Source organism: Mus pahari, chromosome 15 (genome assembly GCF_900095145.1).
Source record: "Mus pahari chromosome 15, PAHARI_EIJ_v1.1, whole genome shotgun sequence".
Classification (NCBI taxonomy): domain Eukaryota; kingdom Metazoa; phylum Chordata; class Mammalia; order Rodentia; family Muridae; genus Mus; species Mus pahari.
Window position 1 is genome coordinate 3303991 of NC_034604.1, and position 23765 is coordinate 3327755.

General features: G+C 41.8%; 1 protein-coding gene across 1 annotated transcript in view; it reads left to right on the forward strand.

Moving 5' to 3' along the window:
- The first annotated feature begins 7610 nt into the window (after positions 1-7610).
- Rab18 (RAB18, member RAS oncogene family) overlaps positions 7611-23765 on the forward strand; it is a 31258-nt gene continuing 15103 nt past the window's right edge. The window contains exons 1-2 of the mRNA XM_021214311.2: positions 7611-7760; positions 12558-12613. Of these exons, the coding sequence (XP_021069970.1) occupies positions 7693-7760; positions 12558-12613 (124 nt within the window). The 5' untranslated portion in view covers positions 7611-7692. The remainder of the gene's footprint in view (positions 7761-12557; positions 12614-23765) is intronic.

The window sequence follows — 23765 nt, forward strand, 5'->3', positions numbered from 1 at the left end:
TGTAGGCACAAGACAGGGCCTGTCCCAGAAGATGTGTTGCCTCTGCTGTTACACACTCACTTGCTCGGACTAGACACCGAGGGACCCTGGACACAATATGACTCTCTCACTTGCTCTGGCAACAGAGCCCTCACAGGTGGCCACCTTTCCTCTGGTGAGGAAGGTCCCCAAATGTCTGGAGCCTGAAACAGGGTCTGTCCCAGAAGCTAGGTTGCTTCTGTCTGTCCCAAAGCTGTGTAGCTTCTGCTATCCACACTCTCACCAGTGCAGACTGGAGCCTAGGCGAACCGGAGCAAAGATGGCTCCCTTACCAGCTCAGGCAGTGAGAGTGCTTCCGGGCAAACACCTCTCCTCTGGTGGGGAAGTTGCCCATATGTGTGGAACCAGAACCGGGATCTTTCCCAGAAGCTGTGTCGCTTCTGCAGGCTGCCCTCTCCTGGGCATCTCACCGGAGCAAAGATGGCTCTCTTACCCGCTCAGGCAGTGAGAACCCTCCAGGGTGGACATCTCTCCTCTGGTGGGAAAGGTGCGGGATGTCTGGAGCCAGAAGCTGTGTATTTTCTGAGGGCAGCCCGTAGCAAAGATGGCTCTCTTACCAGCTCAGGCACTGACAACCCTCCCGGGCAGACATGTCTCCTCTGGCGGGATAAATGAAAAATCACAATTGTTCTATCTGATGGTCTTACATGTGTACATCATTATCAATCAAATTCCATAATTTACTTTAGGATTCAGTCATGTACAGTTTATGGGTTTGGAGAGGTTAATAGCCAAGTATCACTGTTTTAGTAATACGCAAACGGTTTCACTGTCCTAAAGTCCTCAGTACAATACTTAATTCCCCCCTTCCTCACAACTCCAAATCATTAAAAACCATTTTATTTATTTTTGGTTATGTGTATGCATCTGTGCTTACGATTCCAAGAGATGGGAGGGAGAGGAGGGAGGAGAAAGGAAGAATGAGAATTTGCATGCCCACAGAGATCTTTTAGAGCTCTAGTTATATGAAGTTTTGAGCCACTGGGCATGGGTCTAGGATCCAAATTCTGGTCCCATGGTTGAGCAGCAGGCATTCTTAACTGCTGAGACAACTTTCCAACACCTTCCAGTCTTTCTGCTCTCTTTTGTTTTTATCATTAATCATTTTATTTGTTTACATTTCAATGTTATCTACCATCCCAGTCTCCCCTCCACAACCCTCCCAGGCCCTCCCCTTTGCCTCTAAGAGGGTGCTCCCCTACCTATCTACTCCTGCCTCATCCCTCTAGCATCCCCCTTCTCTGGGGTACCAAGCCTCCACAGGACCAAGTGCCTCCCTTCCTACTGATGCCAGCCAGATGAGGCAGTCTTCTGCTACACATGTAGCAGGAATCATAGACCAGCCCATGTGTACTCTTTGGTTGGTGGTTTAGTCCTGGGAGCTCTGAGGAGTCCACTAATTGATACTGTTGTTCTTCTTATGGGGTTGTAATCCCCTTTAGCTCCTTGAGTCCTTCCCCTAACTCTTCCATTGGGGGTCCCTGGGCTCAGTCCAATGGTTGGCTGTGAGTATCTGCATCTTGGTCAGGTCCTGGCAGAGCTTCTCAGAGGACAGCCATTTCAGACTTCTGTATGCAAGCACTTCTTGGCATCAGCAATAGTGTTGGGTTTTGGTGTCTGAGGACGGAATGGATCACATGGTTGAGTAGTCTCTGGATGGCCTTTCCTTCAGCCTCTGCTCCATTTTTGTCCCTGTGTTTCCTTTAGACAGGGACAATTCTGGGTTGAAATCTTTTAGATGGGTGGGTGGTCCCATCCCTTTACTGGGTGCCTGGGAGCCTCTGACATTCCTGGTGTCTGAGATTTTCTAGCGATTCCCAAGTTCCCCACCCCATACTGCCACTTATTTCTATTTGTTTTCCTGACCCTCTGGACTTCTCCCCTGTCTCTTACCATACCTGGTCCTGCCCCTCTTCTTTTCCATCCCCTCCCCTCTCCTACCCAGATCCTTTCCTCCCTCTGCCTCCTGTTATTATTTTGTTCCACCTTCTAAGTGGGTGTGAAGCATCAACACTTTCCTTCTTGTTAAGTTTCATATGGTCTTTGAGTTGTATCGTGGATATTCTGAGCCCTGGGGCTAATACCCACTTATCAGTGGATATTATACCATGTATGTCCTTTGGGGGTCTGGGTTACCTCACTCAGGATATTTTCTAGTTCCATCCATTTGCCTACAAAGTTTATGAGGTCATCATTTTTAATAACTGAGTAGTGTTCCATTGTATAAATGTACCACATTTTCTGTTTTTCTTCTATTGAGGGACATCTGGGTTGTTTCTAGCTTCTGTCTATTATAAATAAGGCTGCTATGAACACAGTAGAGCACATGTCCTTGTTATATGTTGAATAATCTTTTGAGTATATGCCTAGGAGTGGTATAGCTGCTGTTGGTATTCTGTCTGGACTCCATCCCCATAGATACTGGCAACAGCCAGGTATGCTCCTCCCTATGGTTACCTGGCAACAGCCAGGTAGGCCTGGCCCTATAAAAGGGGCTGCTTGGCTCCTCCTCTCTCTCTTGCCTGTCTTGCTCTCTTGCCTCTCTCTTACATCTTGCTCCCCCTCTCTTCTCATTCCCTTCCCTCCTCTTTCCACGAGGTCATAGTCAGCCTCTACTTTTCTACTCTCTCTCTGCCTTTCTCTGCCTCTACTACTCTCTTAACTCTCCTCCCCATGCCCTGAATAAACTCTATTCTGTTGTGTAGCTGGTCTCTTGGGGGAAGGGATGCTATGGCATGGGTCTGCCAAGGTACTCCCTTCCCCCACACCCTGCAAGAACATATCTTAATGGCTCTTTCTCTTTTTATGATTACAACAGCTGGGTAATCAGCTGTTCAGATAGAGCTATTTCCAATTTTCCGAGGAACCTCCAGATTGATTTCCAGAGTGATTGTACTAGCTTGCAATACTACCAACAATGGAGGAGTGTTCCCCTTTCTCCACATCCTCACCAGCATCTGCTGTCTCCTGAGGTTTTTTTATCTTAGCCATTCTGATAGGTGTAAAGTCGTTTTAATTTGCATTTCCTTGATAACTAAGGAAGTTGAACATTTCTTTAGGTGCTTCTAGGCCATTCAAGATTCTCCCGTTGAAAATTCTTTGTATAGCTATGTATCTTAATCTTTTCTTTTCAGTAGAAAGTCATATATCATAGCTAGAATCACATGGTCTGAAATGTTATTGTTGCAGTGCTTTGCCTACTATCCATGAGGTTCTGGATTTGAGTCTAATTACAGTAGGAGGAAGAGAAAAGAAGACAAAAGAAATGAAATGAAAAGAGAGGAAGTGAGGGGAGAGAGAACAAGGCAAAAAGGAAAAGGAGGACAGGAAGGGATAGTAGTAAAGATGTAATTTTGTTAGCAGCCAATGGTTTTAGAATGTAGTAGGAAGCATTAATGTAAGGATATGGGACAGTCAGTCATGTCTAAAGGATGTAAATGAGTCTGACTGTTTTCCACCTATTCAAAGCTAACAGAGTGTTACAGAGAAGAAAACCAGCAAGTACAAATCATCCCTTAGCATGACATCTCCTTGACTACTTTTTTGGTGTCTTGCTCTCTGCCATGGAAGAACAAAAAGCACCACTTGTCTAAACTTTTAACTGGGCTTATTTTCAGTGCTAGAATAATAACAGTTGCTTCCATGGAGTAAGTGTGTGGTTTGGACTGTAGGGAGCAGAACAGAAAGACAAGAGGCAACTACTGACCTCAGAGAGACAAGATAATGGAACAACAGCAGACCCTGGGCCACTTTGGGTTACGTTTTTATGTAAGGATGAAGGCAAAGAAACCTGCTGATCATGCTGAGTCATGTTGGCCTGCTGGGGAAGCTGCTCTCTAATCTGGACTCCTTCCATTGACTAATATTTAGTTTCATTTGGGGGCATGCAGCTTTAGCAGGAGAGACTATCTGATTTTTAGTTGGTTAGCAGGTACTTAGTTCAGAACACTGTCACTCTAGGAGGAGCTACTGGCCTATTGGTGGTTGATGGCTAGGGCATCAGGAAGGGCCACTTTTTTTCCAGGGCTGTCATGAGCACATTACCCATGACCCAGGGCAAAGTCCTACACCTGCACACATAAGAGCAGAACTAACTGGACTTGCTGGGTTGCAAAAAGCCAACCAACCAACAAAACAAACAAACAAACAGACAGACAGACAGACAGACAGAAAGTTGAGAGGGAGTGAACTGGGGAAGCTCAATCAAGGAAGGGTAGATATGATCAAGACACGTTGTATTCATGTGTAAAAATCCCAAAGAGTACACACGATGGTATTCATTTAAATGCTCCCCTGAATTTTAGAACCATAGCTCTACAGACATTCTCAAAAATTTGCTTCCAAGGATGACTTTCACATAAAATCTAATGATGTTAACATCATTTTCTACAATAGCAGTATATATTTCCTGCTCACTTCTTTCTTGGTTTTCTGTATTATCAGTGGTCCCATGATGGGAAAGTGGAGAAACAATTGGTATCTCAGTCATCCTTTTCTTTCCCTTCACTAGCCAGAGAACAATACCCCCATGTTTTTGTAGTCATCCCTTTATTGACAGTAGCCATACCCCACCATCCCTACAACTTCAGGTTTTTAGATGTTTCCCCATGAGGTCCCTATGCTCTTATTCCTCTATTTCCTTACTATTGCAAGTACACGTGTGCACAGATGCACACACAGTCCCTTTTTCATCAAAAAGATATTTTACTGATGTCTAAAAACTTTTCATACAAACACTATCCTTGAAATACCCCCCCCCCCGGTAGGTAAGGTGTTAACATTGTACTCAATCAATCTCTTACTCCTTGTAGTTTCCATTCTTGATTACGTACTGCCCAGGGCTGGGTCTTTTCACACTGTTGTTTCCTACAATAGCAGGGTACAATCCTGTCCACCATTCTCATTGAAACTGAACATTTTTTATTTCCTTCAAGAAATTCTGGTTGCTGTTAAGCTTCAGCGACCACATGTCAGTCCACTGATGTCTTCAGGTTTCAGATCCTCAAACAAAAGCAAAATAAAAATGTAGAGTGTGTGTGTGTGTGTGTGTGTGTGTGTGCGCGCGTGTGTGTGTGTCTGCCTGTCTGTCTGTCGGTCTGTCTGTCTACATGCTTATGTATGCACAGGCCAGAGATCACCATGGATGTTTCCCTTGTTTTGCTCCATTATCTCTATATTTTTTGAGGCAGGGAGGTGGAAACACCCTGGAGTTCACTGAGTGGCTAAGCTGGATGACCAATAACCTCCATGGCTCTGGCTCTATGTATGGGTCTCCCCGACCCATGCTGAAGTTCCTGATTCAGTCCTGCCACATCTGGCTTTTACATGGCTGTTGCTGAGCCAAGTTCATGTCAACATGCTTACATGAGGCTCTTTCCCACCTGATCCATCTCCCTAACCCCTAAAAGAATATATTTAACTTTCACTTATGCTAAGCATGTATAGAGATATTTTTCTTAGATTATTTCCTCAAAGTTACAGTTGACCTATCAGTACACAACTGCTCATTTCTGTCCAGCAGGACCTGATAATGGGTGTGTGGCAGATGATATTGAGGGGCCTTTTCCCAACTGAAATGATGAGGATAGAGTTTTAAAAGCTATCCCAATCAATTTTAGTAACAGGTAAGGAAAACTACATTGTTACAAATTCCCAAGTTTGGTTTGAGATTTATTTTTTAAATCAACAAATACTTTTGAACACAAATGATTCTCTAGGACACATCCCAAGAACTGCTAAAGAAAAAAAGGAAAGAAGGAAGCTCTTCAGGGCAAGGATTGCACCAAATTCTAGAGACAAAAGCAATGACAGCATTATGTAATTTTTATGTTACCCAAGTTCACTTCCCAGTACCCATTGCTGGGTAGTTCACCACTGTTGCCTGTAACTCCAGCTTCAGGAGATCTGAATCCTCTTCTGCCCTTTTTGGCCAACTGCATTCATGTACACACACACACACACACACACACACACACCTCACACATACGCATAAAGAAAAGAAGCACAAACACAGTTAGAATACTGCAGGACACGTACTGCCATTCGAGCACAGGACACTGGCAGAATTTCTTGGAGGAGCAGGTACCACAGGCATGGGAGGTATAGAAAGAAATCTACTGGAAGAGATGAAATAGCTGTAATGTGAAGGACCTGTCTTGGCACTGGTGTGTGATTATGTGGAGTGGAAAGGGACCAGGACGAGCACTCCTCCAGGCAGAAGAATTGTGTAGGAGGGTCCTGATCACTGAAAGTAAGTTTTGTTTGGTTGGATATAAAAATGTAAGGCATAGAACAGCAAGAGATGAACCCAGAGAGATAACAGGAATAGGTCTTAAATCGGCATTTAAAAAGTTTCATTTTGGCTGCAATATTATGATATGAGGTGAGAGGAAGCTAGAGGCAGGGCTCCTGTTGTGCAGCTGAGATGGTAACCCAGCTTACAGATGGTGATGGTTGTGCTGATGCTGATAAACATGAGAAAAAGGATCTCAGGTATGCTTCAACTGTGAGAACCAAGAGGATCTGGGAGTAAGGGAAAGGAAATTAGATGTTATAAAGGAAGTCAAGATAAAATCACACATTGAGAGAAGATAATGAGTTCAGTGTCAACTTTGGTTCATGGCAGTTTTTCTTGGCATACATTCAGGAGATACCTTGGCAGTTGTGTGTGTTGGCCTGAACTTGAGGAGAAATAGGTAAACCAGAAATATGACTGTAAGAGTCATCAACGTAACAGAAGAAGCAGTGTTGATCTGAGAGACACCAAGTGGCAGCATATACATATGTGTATATATAATACATACATATATATATATATATATATATATATATATATACACACACACACACACACACACACACACACACACACACACACATACATATATATATATATATATATATATATATATATACACACACACACACACACACACACACACACACACACACACACATACATATATATATATATATATATATATATATATATACATGAGACAGGGTTTCTCTGTATAGCCCTGGCTGCCCTGGAACTCACTCTGTACACCAGGCTGGCCTCGAACTCAGAAATCTGCCTGCCTCTGCCTCCTGAGTGCTGGGATTAAAGGTTACTGCTAGTTCACAACTATCCTTGAGCACTTCCCTGGACTCAGTGTACCCAACAATTCTAAAACTTTAAAACTGTTGTCCCTGTTGTGGGGAGACACTTGAAGAGGCTATGCAATGCGACAAAGCAGTTCCATGGTACTGCTGTCCCTATCGCTACCTAAGACTGTTTGCCTCGAATGACCAATGTTTGCCGACCGCACCAGTGGCCTCTTATCCAGGAAACCAAGCAGACAGACTGAAGCGGGAGGAGTTACGGCTGGGGCGGAGCCAGCGCCTGGAACGCCGTAGGAGGATTTACAGGCAGCTCTGCGCATCTGCCCCTGCGCACACCAGGAGCCACGCGGAAAAACGCCTGCGCTCTAGGGAGAACGCAGACGCAGATCCACTTCTGGGCGGAACCAGACGCTCTGTAGCCTCAGCTGCCCAAACATCCTGTAGGCGAGGGAGGCGTGGTCACGGAGGTGCGCATGCGCTGGCCGCCTTCGCTGACACAGGGCAGCGCTGACGGGCACGGGGGCAGGGTCGGAGTAGAGCGGGCGCAGGATGGACGAGGACGTGCTGACCACTCTGAAGATACTCATCATCGGCGAGAGTGGGGTGGGCAAGTCCAGGTGAGGAGGTGCGCGGCGGGTCCTCGGCCGCTGAGCTGCGGGCTGCCCTCCTGGAACGGTCGCCGCGGCCCTGCTGACTCCGCCCTGGCCGGGCGCGCCCGGCGCAGGCCTCGCAGCAGGGTTTCTCACTACTGGGTGTCTAGGCTCCGGCCTTATGCGGCCCAGGCGACGAGCCCACCGGGCCTGTCACCCCTAGAGTCCAGCTTGTTTGTCTTCCCAAGAGTCCAGCCTGTCTGTCACCTCTAGAACCCAGCCATCCTGACTATCCCTAGAATCCAGCTGGCCTTTCACCCCTAGAGTCCAGTCAGTCGTCACCCCAGGAGTTGTGATCAATCACTTTGTGATTTCCATAGAACTATCCTTCAAATGCTTAATGTTCTACACAGAAACTTTGGTGACGCGTTAGGTCACATTTCTGGCTTATTTTAGCGCAGCCTATTGTTGCATATTTATTTATTTATTTGGATTTGTTCATAGTGAAAACTCTTTTGACAACTGCTTGAAAATGACTTTTAAAGCACAGGGTGCTAGAGCAATGGAGACCTTTAAGTGAGATTGTTCTTGACTTGCCACATCAAAAGAAAAAAAGGCTGTGTTGTCTTATACGATTTGACTCTTATCTTTGGGGAGGATTAAATTGGCAGTGGGGTTGTATATTAGGTCAGAGGTGGCTAGGTGGGTGTTGCCAGAGGTTTTGCTTTCATCGAGGTCTGAACAAAGTTCTTCAGGTGAAGTCATCCTTGCCCTCTGATTATTAATAAATGTTATTTGAGCGTCTCTTGATCTTTAAGCATTATTTATTTCCTAGAGAGCTTTTTAACACTTTATTTGGCTTTACTTTGTGAGATCTTTCAAATAACTTTAAAGCACTTCTCAGAGATTTAAATCTTTAGGTGATCTTACAAAATAAACCCCAATCTTTCTGTATTTTTAAAAGTTTGACAGTCTGTTTTGATCACTTGTTCCTCTTTATTGTATACTTTTAGTGTCCTGTCATGGTGTGCCAAGGAACAAATTAAAGGAACTTTCTATAGAAGAGTGGTGTGTGTTCAAGTAATGAATGAGATCTTTATGATTACTTTTTGCACACTCTTGTCATGTACTGAATGTAGTTTTATTAGGAGTCATAAACCTTCATGATTTTTCTTTTTTCCATTTTTTTCTTGTGAAGGAGCTCACATCAAGTTTGTTTTGTTGCGTTCAGTCTTTTGAAGCAAGGTGTGATTGAGGCAGGCCTGGAAACTTCCGTGTCACTTAGCTGGCTTCAAACTAGGAATCCTCCCTCAGCCTCCAGAACACTAAGATTACAGGCATGTATCGCCATGCCTGCTTAGAGCTTGGTTTTGAAATCAAGAATAACAGGTTGCCATCTCAACCCAGTATGTGGTTGGCTGAGACAGTGTATTAAGTGGGTGAAATTGGGTTAGGATTTTCTAGAAGGCCAATCAGGTACAGTTGACTCCATAACTGGAGTTCCCCTTGTATTGTTGTTTTTTATTTTATTTAGTTTCTAGAGACAGGTTTGGTTACATAGACTGCCTAGCTTGGCACTTGCTGTGTATGTAAGCAACAGTTGGCTTGGCATTTACAGCCCTCCTACCTCAGCGTCTCAAGTGTTAGGAATATAGGCATGTTACACCAGGCCTGGTTCTGACTACCCTTTTAAAGTGTGATGAGTGGATTTCTCTTCTGTTTACACCCCTAGACAATCTTACTAGGGTCAAATGTAATTAAAACTTTTTATTTAGTAACTAATGATGAATTATGAACCGCTCACTGAAAAATTTTAACAATTTTCCCATTTAAAACAATATTAGGCCAAACATGGTAGCACATGCTTTTAATCCCAGCATTTGGGAAGCAGAGGCAGGCAGATCTCTGAGTTCAAGGTCACTCTTTTCCTTGGTCTACAGAAAGTTCCAGGACAGCCAGGGCTGCGAAGAGAAATCCTGCCGCTGAAAACCAACCACCGCAACAACAAACCAGTATTGAGTTAGGGAAGTAGGGTATTTGTCTGTGATGTACTGTGGAGAACAGAAAAGAGCCTTGATGACTTACCTTGTGAACATGACAAGAATAAATGGCTCTTATAGAAGCCTCTGTCTTTTAAGGCAAATCAGTAGAGAAGTATTTGTCCTTGACAATTCTTGAAGGGTCATTCTAAACAGCAGGTGTTTCTGTTTCTTTACAGAGCTAGAGAAGGTGAGGTAGCAGGAGTTGTTCAAGAATTACTGTACAGCAGAGGGTGACCTTAATCTGAACAGGTGGAATTTTCTAAGTTGGTTATAGACTGTTAGAAAATGACGGGAGGCATGAGCTGAGCATTGTGAAAGATGTGTGCTCCGTTTGGAGCCTTATGTATGATAACTGAACAGTGTAGCACTCTATTGAGAACCTGGCTGAACAGAACCTCAAACACCATTAAATGTACACTTCAGGACTGAGTCTGTAGCTCAGTCAATGAGGTACAATTAGAGCAAAATGTATCAGGTCTGGAATGAAATACAGAAATACGTTGTGGAAATTGTTACCCATTCTACAGTCCTTTCCCCCATTTTCTAAGAGGATTTTATTTTTACAGTAAGAAATATGGATGAGCTATAATCACAGTATTTCTTTATTGATTTTAAATATTTATTTTTATTTATGTGTTTGTGAGTGAAGGATCTCTCAGAAGCCATAAGAGGGTGTGTGTTCCTCTGGATCTGGAGTTACAGGAGGGTGTGTTGAACTTCTGACTGTGGGTGCTGGGACTGGGCTGGGTGCTCAGAGAGAACACCAAGTTCTCGGTACTGCCCAGCCAGCTCTTCAGTCCCCCTGTTCCCACTTTGACTTTTTAATGTTTTGGATAGACACTCTTGGCCCAGACCTTCCTGGAACTCACCGTGTAGCCCAGGCTGGCTCAAACTTGGAGTAATTCTTTTGTTTTGTTTTTGCTTCAGCCTTCCAAGTTCTAACATTTCAGGTATTACTCTCATCCCCCTCCAGAAAAAGTCTGCCTTTTTCACACTATTATTATAAATTTAATATTGTCTACGTGGTATATTCTTCCTATATAGAGAATATTTTTCTCTTTTAACTTTGAAAATAGAAATGTTTTGTATAAATATACTGTGTCAGAACAGTGAATTCTAATTATGGGGGTTATGAATTCCTTCATAATCTCTGTTTCATAGAGAAATAGATTGTGCCTATATAAATGCCTGTATAGAGTTTAGAATACATTTAGGGCTGTTGGTATATCTCTGACTATACTCAGGGTTTGTATTAAGTAAACTGTTTTGCTTCATATGGTACCAAATCCCTGTCTTTGCTGATAAAGTACCTTTAGTGCAAAGATCTTTCATAAGGAAGGACTGGCAAGTGCTAAAGAGACATTTCTGGCTCAGGGTCTGGCATAGTGTTGCTATGTTCAGTTACAATTCTCAGTACCATCCTGATCACCTGCATAGTTTGTAGTATTGCTATGGCTGCTATTGTACAAGGTAACATTAGCCTACTTGTATGTTTAGGGGGATGGGGGCGGGGCAGGTTTCTGTATGTAACCCTGGCTGTCCTAGAACTCCATTGTATAGATCAGGGAGGCCTGCAGATACCTGCCTGCCTCTGTCTCCAGCGTGCTGGTTAGCCTTTATTTTTGTGGCAGTATTTTCTGTGATGACCCAAGTATAGAGGTATGTCTTTTGTGCTCCTAAATTCTAGGTAGCTGGGTACTTTGGGATAAGATATTTTATACAAGTAGCTATTAAGAGTCAAAAGTTTATTTATTTATTTTTTCTTCGTTTTTTAAGACAGGGTTTCTCTGTATAGCCCTGGCTGTCCTGGAACTCACTTTGTAGACCAGGCTGGCCTCGAACTCAGAAATCCGCCTGCCTCTGCCTCCCGAGTGCTGGGATTAAAGGTGTGCGCCACCACACCCAGCTTGTTTATTATTTTTAATGTTTTGTTGAGACAGGGTTTCTCTGTGTACCCTGGACTAACTTGAAATTAGCTCTGTAGACCAAGCAAGTCAGGCTAGCTGAACTCAGATTCACCTTTCTCTGACTTCAAGTGCTAGGATTACAGGCATATACTACCATGCCCTGCAAAAAATTTTTTTTTATTGAAAATATTTTTTAACATATTTTGTTCATGGTTTTTTTTTTCTCTCCTGTCTTCTCCCATATGTCTAACTCAATGTCTTCTTTCTTTATAGAAAGAAAACAGGCAGGCCAGTAAACAGATCAGAGTTAAAAAAAAATTTAAAAAAAAAGGCAAAAGGCACAAGGAACATGTACACACACACACTGTAAAAACACAAAATCAGAACCTCTAATATATAAGCAAAAGACCAGTAAAATTGCCCGTCTAGACCATACCCAGCGTCCACCTGGCTGTCCTTATTCTTCCTCTGTTTGATCCACACCTTGATGTTTTGTTCCTTGTTACAGTTTGCTGTAACCTTTCTGTTTTTATTTAATGCAAAGTTGTGAATATTTTTGATTCCAAGAGACTATTGTTCCCCTCCCAGCAGTATCAGCATAAGATGTCATAGTGTCATTTTCTGAGAAGAGCACATCAGGACAGATTTGAACAAAAAGCAAACTGTATAGGAGAGTATATGGCATATGTCCTGGAAGTCTTGGGAAGTTACAGTTCTGTTACTGCTTTTTTAATACACTAGTTCCCCTGCAGACCTACATCAGCTCTACTCTCTACATCTAAGTAATCATGTGATAAGAGAAAAATTCAGCTTATATATTAGATAATTAGAAACAGTTAAGTTCCTAATCTAACCTGTCTTTAACTCTCTTTTAGCCTGCTCCTGAGGTTCACAGATGATACCTTTGATCCAGAACTTGCAGCAACAATAGGTGAGCTAAGTTTAAAAGTCATAAACGTGTACTTGTAGAAATGGCACACATGTTTGTGCCTGTGGGCTCTGTTTGGCTTTACCTTGCCCCCTCTTCTCAGCACCTTATACTTTCTGTGGAGATCTCGTCTGCAATACTTAGCTTTGGTACCCATAAAGCCTTGTCTCTTGTCATGTCATTAACACTACTGATAGGATTGTTTGCACACACATTTCATTCCAGTACTATGGGTTGTTTTTTTATTTTTCAGCAGGTAGTGAGTAATTGGAATATTTATTGCATGCCAGCCACTATCATTACAGTGATAGCACAATACAAACTTGGTCTGTTACCATAGACCTAGCAGTAGTCTGTTAATTTTACACATTGAATGTATACTTTTAACTTATATACTTGATAACAGTTATTAGTTATTAGGAGCAGTGATACCCAAATAGATTGGTCTTTGTTCATGTGAGTGTGTAGATGCATGAACGCATGAATTTGACATTGGGCATTTTTCTCTATCGCCTCCACCTTAGTCACTGAGTTAGGACTTTACTCTGAACCTGAAGTGCTCTGATCTGGCTAGATTGACTGATCATCAAGTCCTAAGATTGTTTTGTGTCTTTCTTCCTAAAGCTGAGATAAACAAGCCACTGTGCCTTTAAGTGGGTGCTAGATGAAGACTCATGTTTTCATGCTTATGCAGCAAGTACGTCACTGAGTGAATCACTTCCCCAGAGCCTTAGACTATTAAAGAATCTTAATGTTATTGTTAATGAAAGTAGGAAGTTCCTTTAAACTGGCTTTGGTTTTTTTTTTTTTTTTTTTTTTTTTTTTTTTTTTTGAGATAGGGTTTCTCTGTATAGCCCTGACTGTCCTGGAACTAACTTTGTAGACCAGGCTGGCCTCGAACTCAGAAATTCGCCTGCCTCTGCCTCCCAAGTGCTGGGATTAAAGTCGTGCACCACCACCGCCCAGCCCTGCTTTATCATTCTTAAGTTACGTTGCACACAGGATTCGTTTTAAATAATTGCTTAAGAACATGCTGCAGACTTGTCTTTAATATCTAGGCATTTTAATATATGTTTCCTAAATGAAGGAGGGTAAAATTTTGTCCATTGACAGATTTCTTCAGCTGCCTATCAGTACCCTATTTAGCAAAAGAAAAGTTAGGCCTAAAATCTGATTTGAGGCCAATAAATTTCATCATCTCCAATTCTTTTTTTTTTTTTTTTTTTTTTTTTTTTGAGATAGGGTTTCTCTGTATAGCCCTGACTGTCCTGGAACTAACTTTGTAGACCAGGCTGGCCTCGAACTCAGAAATCCGCCTGCCTCTGCCTCCCAAGTGCTGGGACTAAAGGCGTGCGCCACTACGCCCGGCTTAACTGGCTTTGTTTTAATTTATTGTGAGATAATTTCAGGTTTAGAGGGGAAGTTGAGAATTCTATATATCCTACTCACGTTCTGTAAATAAATGTTTATCACTTTTGCCTTATTTTTTGTGTATGAGCATGTGTACATGTGTACATGTGTGTGCTTGTGGAGGTGAGAGTACAGTCTTTATTCTTCAGGCTCTTGTTTTTTTGAGACATGATCTCCCCTTGGCCATGAACTTGCCAAAGAGTGTAGGCTGGCTGGCCAACAAGCACCTTGGGGTTTCTTAGGGTTTCTGTGCCTGTGATAAACTCCATGACCAAAAGCAGCTTGTGGAGGAGAGGGGTTTATTTTGCTTATCCTTCCACATCACAACCATGATGCGGTAAAGATGGGGCAGGAACTCAGAGTAGGACCTTGGAGTCAGGAGCTGGCTCAGAGGCCATGGAGGACTGCTGCTTTCTGGCTTGCTCCTCGTGGCTTGCTCAGCCTGCTTTCTTATACATCCCAGGACCACCTACCCCGGGATGGCACTGCTTACAGTAAGCTGGACCCTCCCTCATCAAACTTTAATCAAGAAAACACATTGCAGGTCCGTCTGGCAGGGGCGTTTTCTCAGTTGAGGTTCCCACTTCCCAAACAACTTGTGTCAAGTTGACATAAAAGTAGCCAGCTCAACTTTCCAGGTACTAGGATGACAGGTGTCTATCTGGGTCTAGGGGAACTCAGGTCCTTATTATGTTTGCAGAGACTTAGCCATCTCCCACAAACCTGCTTTACCATTCTTGCTTGTTTGTTTGTTTGTTTGTTTTTCTAGACAGGGTTTCTCTGTTTAGCCCTGGCTGTCCTGGAACTCACTTTGTAGACCAGGCTGGCCTCAAACTCAGAAATCCGCCTGCCTCTGCCTCCCCCTCTGCCTCTGCCTCCCAAGTGCTGGGATTAAAGGAGTGCGCCACCACGCCCGGCGACTATTATTTTTCTAGACAGGGTTTCTCTGTTTAGCCCTGGCTGTCCTGGAACTCACTCTGTAGACCAGGCTGGTCTCGAACTCAGAAATCCACCTGCCTCTACCTCCCAAGTGCTGGGATTAAAGTCGTGCACCACCACCCCCGGCGACTATTATTTTTCTAGACAGGGTTTCTCTGTTTAGCCCTGGCTGTCCTGGAACTCACTTTGTAGACCAGGCTGGCCTCGAACTCAGAAATCCGCCTGCCTCTGCCTCCCGAATGCTGGGATTAAAGGCATGCGCCACCATGCCCGGCTATCATCTCCAATTCTTGACCCTTCACTCTCCCACCTTTAGGAAGATTCTCACACCAGCCCAGTTTGCCTTGGATCTCACCCTATAGCCCAGAGTGGCTTCAAACTAGTAGCAATCCTCCTGCCTCAGCTTGTTGGGATTTTAAGTTTGAACCACTATGCCCACATCTCTTCAATCTCTTAATTTTAATAGTTCACTGGTCTTTGGTTGTCTATCCATGTCTGGTAGTTTTGACGACTGTAGGCCCGTTGCTCTGTAGACTGCCCTTCATTTCACTTGCCAAGTGTGTTCTGAGGTAGTTTCTCCTTGTGTAGGTTTTGCTGTTTGTTTGTTTTGGTAGGAACCCCACAGAAATGCTTCTTGGTGTTAGAGCGCGAGGTGTGTGGTGTATTGTGGTGCAGCTGGTGACTTTTAGTCACACTAGTGCTGGACTTCTCTGCGATGCTTTTACTGCAGCAGGTAGGAAGGTAGGTTCTGCCACCCCAGCTCTGGCTGTCAAGCGACCTTCAAGTGCTCTCCAGCTGTCCACACTCATTGCTTAGTTTTCTGTAAGGACACACTCCTTGTTATTTGTGTCTATGAATACAGACTCAGCATGCCTCTAAATTTTAGTTAGCTCTATCAGGCATTACTTAGAATCTTTGTATCATAGGTTTTTCCTGTGTGTGCCAAAAGGGGACCATATAAGATATTAGCAAGTCAAACTGCATTTTGTTCTGGTTTTGACATATTTGCTCATTTTCAACTATGTAGTAAAACATACTTGTTCAGAGCATGGGCTATTTTTTTTTTTTCCCAGAGTTGAGGACCAAACCTAGGGCCTTGTGTTTGCTAGGCAAGTGCTCTGCCACTGAGCTAAATCCCCAACCCCTAGCATGGGCTATTTTATTTTGCTCAGTAACAGATAGTAGCAACTTACAAGGGCAAACTTGACTAAAATGGAGTTGTTACCGAAGAAATGAATCGTGCATAATATAAAAGTGACATTTTAAATTGAAATAACACGAGGACTCAAGCAGAATGATAACCATCATGAACTGCCCATATTCTTAAAAAGGCTTTATCTTTTACCACTAAAATAAATACTAAAATAATACTAGTAATAAATTTATTTATAGTAATAATTTATTTAGTAATAAATACTAAAATACTGCATGCTGATGAAAATATTTATAATTTGTTCCACAAATTGACCCTGGGCTTTTTAAAATCTTCACATTTGGTATTAGATTACTTTCTGATTTCATTTGCAACCACCTGGTTCAGTTGTTAATGGACTTGTGAAAATTACTGTTTCATACAAAATCAGTATTTTGCCTCATAGTAAAGCGATTATGGACATACATCCTTATATTTCCATAGTACATTAGAGATTAAAATGCTTATCATGTATAAAGAAACTTGTAATAATTGCATATAGAGTTTCACAGTGGTAAAGATATGCTGGCATTTTCTTTTATCCCATGATAATTAGCTAAAATAACAGAGGGAAAACTAAAATACAATCCCAGTATTTCACTAAACTAGAAGACAGCTAAAAACCTTGAAGCCACAAGGCAGGTGGACTCAGTACCTGAAACAGTGTGGAGTCGAGCTACAGCAAATGGGAGGGAGTAGAGAGGACACCATAGTATGGAAGGCTTGCTGAGATAATGCAGCTGAGGACTCACCCTCAGTGGAGGAGTTTCCTCCAATTCTAATCCAGTGGCTGTTGAGAATGATCCATTTACTGTAACTGTAACTGTTTGCATAGGTGTGTGGTGTCTGGTTGGAGTTTAATTTGAATTTCTCTGGCAACTGCTGATGTTGGGCATATTCAGTTCTAATTTGTTGCCATGCTTATGTATTTTTATGTGTAAAGTATCTGCATCTTTTTTTTAATTTGTTGAATTGTTTTCTTTATTTTGTTTTAAATTTATTTTTATTTTTTGTGTATAGGTGTCTCCTCCACTTTTTAACAGGGCTGGTTGAGGCTAGAAGAGAACCTTCAGTCCTCTGGAATTAGATTTCAGACAGTTGTTAGTTGACATGAGAGTGCTGAGAGTGAACCCAGACCTTCTCCAGGAACAAGTGCTCTTAACCATGAAACTGTCTCTCCAGCCCATGTATTGTTTTCTTAGTGTTGAATCTTAAGAGCTCTTTTTATATATTCAGCATGAAAGTTTTTTGTAGGTGTTATTTGCTTTGTAGGTATTTTTGATCCACTTTTTTGCTCATCATTTTTCTAATAGTGCATATTTAAATGCACAAATAATTGCATCGAAATTCAGGTTACCAATTTTTTCATTTATGTGTAATAATTTCAGTTTTTTTTTTCACCTAGGAGAAGGCCACACGATTTTCCTCCTTTCTTTTTTTCTTTAAAATTTTTTTTGTTATTTTGTTTGTTTGTTTTTCATATGGGTATCTAGTTGTTCCAAAACCACCGGCTGAAAAGAATACACACTGAATAGTTTTCCTGCCCTTATAAAAGTGTCAGTTGTCTTTAGGTGTCTGGGTATGTGTTTTAGTCAGGGTTGGTATTCCTTCACAAAACATCATGACCAAAATGCAAGTTGGGAGGGAAAGGGTTTATTCAGCTTACACTTCCACATTGCTGTTCATCACCAAAGGAAGTCAGGGCTGGAACTCAAACAAGGCAGGAAGCAGGAGCTGATGCAGAGAACATGGAAGGATGTTACTTACTGGCTTGCTTGCCCTTGCTTGCTCAGCTTGCTTTCTTACAGAACCCAAGACTATGAGCCCAGAGATGGCACCACCCACAAGGGGCCCTCTCACCCTTGATCACTAATTGAAAATATGCCTTACAGCTGGATCTCATGGAGACATTTCCTCAAGGGAGGCTCATTTCTCTGATAATGCCAGCTTATGTCAAGTTGACATGCAAAACCAGCCAGTACAGTGTATTTGTGGATTTTATACATCTGTCTTTATGTCAGGATTTCACTGTCTTCCTTTCTGTAGTTTTATGATAAATCCGTAAGTCAGTTGTTGGTCTTCCCATTTTTTTCCTTCCAAAAGTGAGTTGTTTTCCTTCCTAGTGTACTTGAGATATTTTTTTTTTATCAGCACAGAGGAAAAGAGAGAGGAAGTAGCAAAGATGTTACAAACTCTCAAAGCCTTCCTGTCAGTGATGCCTTTCCTCCAGCAGGGCTCTACCTTGTAAAGGTTAGATAGCACCACCACTGGAGTCCATTCTCCCAGCAGTGTTTCACCTCCTAAAAGTTCTGTAGCTTCCCAGACAGTACTACCAACTGGAGTCCAAGTGTTTAAATAAGTGAAGCTATTTGGGACAGTTTTTATTGACATCCCAAGGTCTGTCATGGGTTCTGTCAGATTTAACTGTGGACTTTCATTCTAGATAGTAGGAGTTTATTTTTGTTTTCTCTTTATTATTAACATACACGAATACTTTTAGCAGATTTTAATCACACTTGTAATCCTAGCATGGGTAAAGCTAAGGCAGAAGAGTTTCCTGCATGGCTTAGGGTACTCTAGGTTCTAGGTTGAGGCAAGGTACAGAGAGAAAAAGAAATAGTCTTGATATTTCAAATATTAATTTTGTGTCTTCCAATCTGGTTGTTGGTTTTTTCCCCATCCATCCATCCATCCATCCATCCATCCATCCATCCTTCCTTCCTTCCTTCCTTCCTTCTTTCCCCCCTCCCTCCCCCCCTCTCTCTCTGTGTGTGTGTGTGTGTGTGTGTGTGTGTGTGGTGGCGGCTAGTTTTATGTCAACTTCACATACACTAGAGTCATTGGAGAAGAGAGAGCCTCAACTGAGAAAATGCCTCCATAAGATGTGCTGTAGGCAAGCCTGTAGGCCATTTTCTTAGTTATTGATATGGGAGGGCACAGCCTGTTGTGGATGGACCGCTCCTGGACCAATAATCCTAAGATCTACTAGAAAGCAGTCTGACCTAGACATGGCAAGCAAGCCAGTATATAGTACCCCTCCCTGGCTTCTGCATCAGCTCCTGCCTCCCTTCAGGTCCTGCCCTGTTTGAGTTCCAGCCCTTGCTGCTTTTGACGATGAACTGTTTTCTGGAAGTGTGAGTGAAATCCCTTTCTTCCCAATTTGCTTTTGGTCATTGTGTTTTATCACAGCAATACTATCCCTAACTAAGACACACTGTGACACTTGTAAATTCTAGGAGTTTTTTTATTTTTTATTTTTGTTCATTTAGATTTTTACATTCTCTTTTTTACAATCTGTGTTCTTTATCTTACTCTTCTGGCTAAAAATATGTAGTTCTGTACACATACTGAGTAAAAGTGGTAAGTGTTGATTGCCTTAGTTCATAACTGAAAAAAGGGGAGAACATTCCTAACTTAAGTGTGATGTTAATTGTATGTGTTTTGTAGATTCCCTTTATCAGGTGAAGAAATAATTTTTTTTTTTTTTTTGTCACAAGCTATGAACAGGATACCTTAGAAATGCATGTTTTTCTGTACAGCTGATCTTCTTCAGTTTAACATACTAGTGCACAGTGCTTTATTCCCAATTTTGAGATGAGCCAGGTGGTTTTTGTCTGTGTTGTGTTTTAGGATTTCTATTTGTGTTTGTGAAAGACATTAGTCACAGTTTTCTTTAACTCATTATCTTCTAGTTCTAGTGTCAGAGCAATGTAGAACTTAAGGAAGAATCCACTTAAGTTTCCTCTAAGAGTTTGTTTATAATCAATTTCATTGAACTCAGATGGGCCTCAGAGATTTCATTTTTCCTGGGTAGACTTCACTACAGAGTCAGTTTCCCTAATAGATACAGGAGCTCTCTGGGTCAGGCATTTACTTAGCTATTTTGTGGTTTTGGAGGGCAGTGTTCATTTATGCTGTGATGAAGCATGCAGAAGATGAGCCATACCATTTAACCATTTTACACATATATTTCACTTACATTCACTGTTATAACACTATGAATTTTCAGGCTGTTTAAATAACTCTGAAATTTGCCTGTTCTGGGTGCCTTGAGCAAGTGGTATTGTACAGCACTTGTTATACTGTGTTTTCCTTAGTGATTGTTCTGAAGGCCAATCCATGCAGTGGCACGTTTCCTGGCCATGTTGTGGCAGTTTCTTAAGTTCAGATATTGTTTCATTGACTGTGTGTACATCATATTCTGTTGATCCACTGCTGAAGACTTGTGTTGTTAAGGTGTCGGCAGTTGTAGACCACACTACTGTGACTGTGCTGCCCATGTATGTTCTTGTGTCCCCACTGTCACTACTTTGGGTCTATACTTTGGTTTGGCCCTGCTGCCTTTATCCATATGATAGCTGTACTTTAGTATTGGCAGAATGCTGTTTTCACAGCAGCTGTCACAGCTCTTGTTTCTCTGAAGCTTTGTCTATTCTTAATACTTGCCATTTTTAAAAAATATCTGAAATAGTCATGGAAATAGATGAGAAGCTCATTGTAAATTTTAATAATAATGCCCCTCATGGCCAGGGGAAGTTGAGCATATTTTAATATGCTTACTGGCCATTTATGTTCTTTGTAGAAATGTCTCTTGAAGTCTTGGTGATTTTTGAGCTATGTATTTTTATTGTTTTATGGTAGAGGTTCCTAGATGTGTTGGATTTGTATCTAGATACATGGTTTGCAAATGTTTTCCCCTGTTGTGAGGATTGTGTTTTACATCTTGGCAATATCCTTTGATGCCATTCCTTTATAGAATTATTTTTTTATAGTTCTGTGTGTTCTTCAGGGGTTTCTGTAGATATTGTAGTGCTGTCCACAATTATATTTAACAAACATTTGGGTAGATTATGTATCCAAATCTTCAATTTGGATACTTTTTTTTTTTTTAGATATTCTTTCTAAGCAGCTCTTGCAACAACTTTTTGCTAGTTTGTATAGTGAAAGTGAAAAAAAGTTGGTGTTCCTCTGTTTCTTATCTTTGGAGAAAAACTATCTTTTACCATTGAGTATGCTAGTAGCTGTGACTTTGCTGTTTTGGTTTGGCTCTAAGAATGTCCTTGAAATCATGTGGTTAAGACATGCTTTCAGCTAATGAGCTTTTGGGAGATACTTAGATTATACTATGTACTAATAAACTATACACATGGATTTATTTATTTATTTATTTTAAAGATTTATTTATTATTATATCTAAGTACACTGTAGCTGTCTTCAGATGCACCAGAAGAGGGCATCAGATCTCATTACAGATGGTTGTGAGCCACCATGTGGTTGCTGGGATTTGAACTCAGGACCTTCGGAAGAGCAGTCAGTGCTCTTAATCACTGAGCCAACTCTCCAGCCCCCACAAATGGATTTATACTTTGTTAGTGGAAGATGATGGAGACTTGCGAAGTTAGGGAAGCAGGCCACCTGAAAGGTATAGCTTGTCCTGTCTCAGTTCGTTGGCTTTCTGATTGCTTGAGCTGACGAACTCGTTACAGCACATGCTCCCTGGCATGTTGTTCTGCCTCTGCAGTGGCTGACAAATGCAAGGCAAAGTAACGACTGAACCACTAGAACTGTGAGCCAAGTGAAATGTTGGTTCACTTTAAGCTGTCTTAGGTATTCTGTCACAAAGACTGAAATCTGACTAACACACAGACCTTTATCATTTTGAGAAACTTTTCTTCTATTCCTAGTTTGTTGAATGTCTTTTGTCATGAAAGTGTATTATCTTTTGTTCAATGCCTTTTCTGTGTCAGTTAAAATGATCATGTGGTTTTCTCCTTCACTTTACTAATATATAATTTATATTCAGCCATTCTGTAATTAAACTTGATTGATTACCGATTGAGTCCCTACTAATTTTTGCATTTGTTCAGATTTTTATTTAAGTCAATTTTAGTCAAATTGTATTTCTAGGAATTTGTTCATTTACCTAGATTTTTTAATTTGTCCAGTTTTTATTTAGTCGTCTTTTCTGTCTGTAAAATTAACAACCGAAGTTGAGCATCACTGACCCAAAAACATGAAACCAAAAGGGCTGAGAAATGTGCAGCTGAGCTCCACTGCCGTGTAACTCTGCAGACAGCCCTACACCAGGGAACCTCCAGCACAAGCAGTTCTGTCCCAAGCAATTCAGATAAGGATTGCCCTACCTAAAATACAACTTTCATATTTTTTTTCTGATTTGAATTTCCTCTTTGTTAGTCTGGTTTGTGGGCTTGTTCATCTTTCCTTTAAGATCTAGGACGGTTTTATTAGAGTTTAAAGAAGCACCCCCAGGGCATGCAAGATGTAGAACTCAGCAGCTTCCTGGAAGAAGGTAGTCCAAGGGGTCTGTCTTGTGACTTAAACAGCTGTGAAGGTCAGTCATGTGGTAGTAGGCAGCCACATGCCAGGGAGGGACAGTTTAGAGAAAGAGTAAGGTAATCCAAGTTTTAGGGAAGGCCAAGTTTATTTGGGAAAGCATGCTTAAAGGAGATAGAAAGAAGAAAAGGGGAAGTTACACCTTACTAGTGATTTAGAAAATGGGGCAGAGTTACAGAGCTGCTGTAACCCTGAAAGGTATACTGGAGGGAGAAGCACATTTTATTAAGGAATAAGTACTCTGGTTCTCTTTTAGCATGGCAGATGACTGACACACAGCCAAAATGTTAGTTCTCCACCCAGGCCAGAGATTCTGTTGTCTTAACTGCGAGGGGTTTTCCCTAAATGGGCTTTTATTGCCAATCTAACATTGTCACCCTCTAAAGAGGTAGCTCTACAATTATTTAGGAACCGATCAGAGCTCTGAGCCCACTACATGTCAGGCTTTTCCGGCAGCCAGGCAGGACAGAACCAATGACATTTTTGGCTTTTATTCAAGAAAGAAACCAGCCACTTTTCTTTGTGGTCTTTATCCTCAGCAGTGGAGCCAGAGTGTCCCTCCTGTTGTTATCATTCCTTCTGAAGAGGTAACCCTAACTGTAATTGGGTGGCTGAGGTAAACTCCAGTCTGCTTTTTAGAGCTGAATGGCGTGGCAGTTTAGCTGCACCTTTAGTGGTCCTATTTCAAAGACCCCAAAAGTTTATTCTTTTATTTATATAGCTGCCTGTTGTTGGGAGAAAAGGGAAGTTTTTTTTTTTTTTTTTAACTGATGACCAGAAATAAATGGAAGGGAAAAATAAAGGTAAAGGTTATTAGCATTACAAGTCCTAGGCTGGGAACCAGGAGAAACCTAATGTCCAAATAAAGTGCATTAGAATCACTTTATGTGTTCACATGCAGCTATCCATTGGGTTCCTCTTCATTTTTTCCTTTGCCCTCCAAGCCTGGGCTTAAAAATAATAAACCTCCAATCAGGGGATTCATTTCTGCCAGAAGCTAATTCTCCTCTCAGCACTCCTCAGTTGCCTGTAGTTAGTTCTCTAGGCCTGGGATCCCGTGAAAATGTCTGCTTTCCAAATTAACTTGTCTGTTGATACTGCCATTGTTCTAGTCTTGTTTAGGTAGCCATTTCTAGGAGATACTGTATCACAACAGACTTCCCAATAGTCTGGCACTTAAAATCTTTCTGCTCCCTCTCTATCATAGTCTCGAAGTCATAAATTCAGGAGCTGTGATGTAGATGTATCCACTGGGGCTGG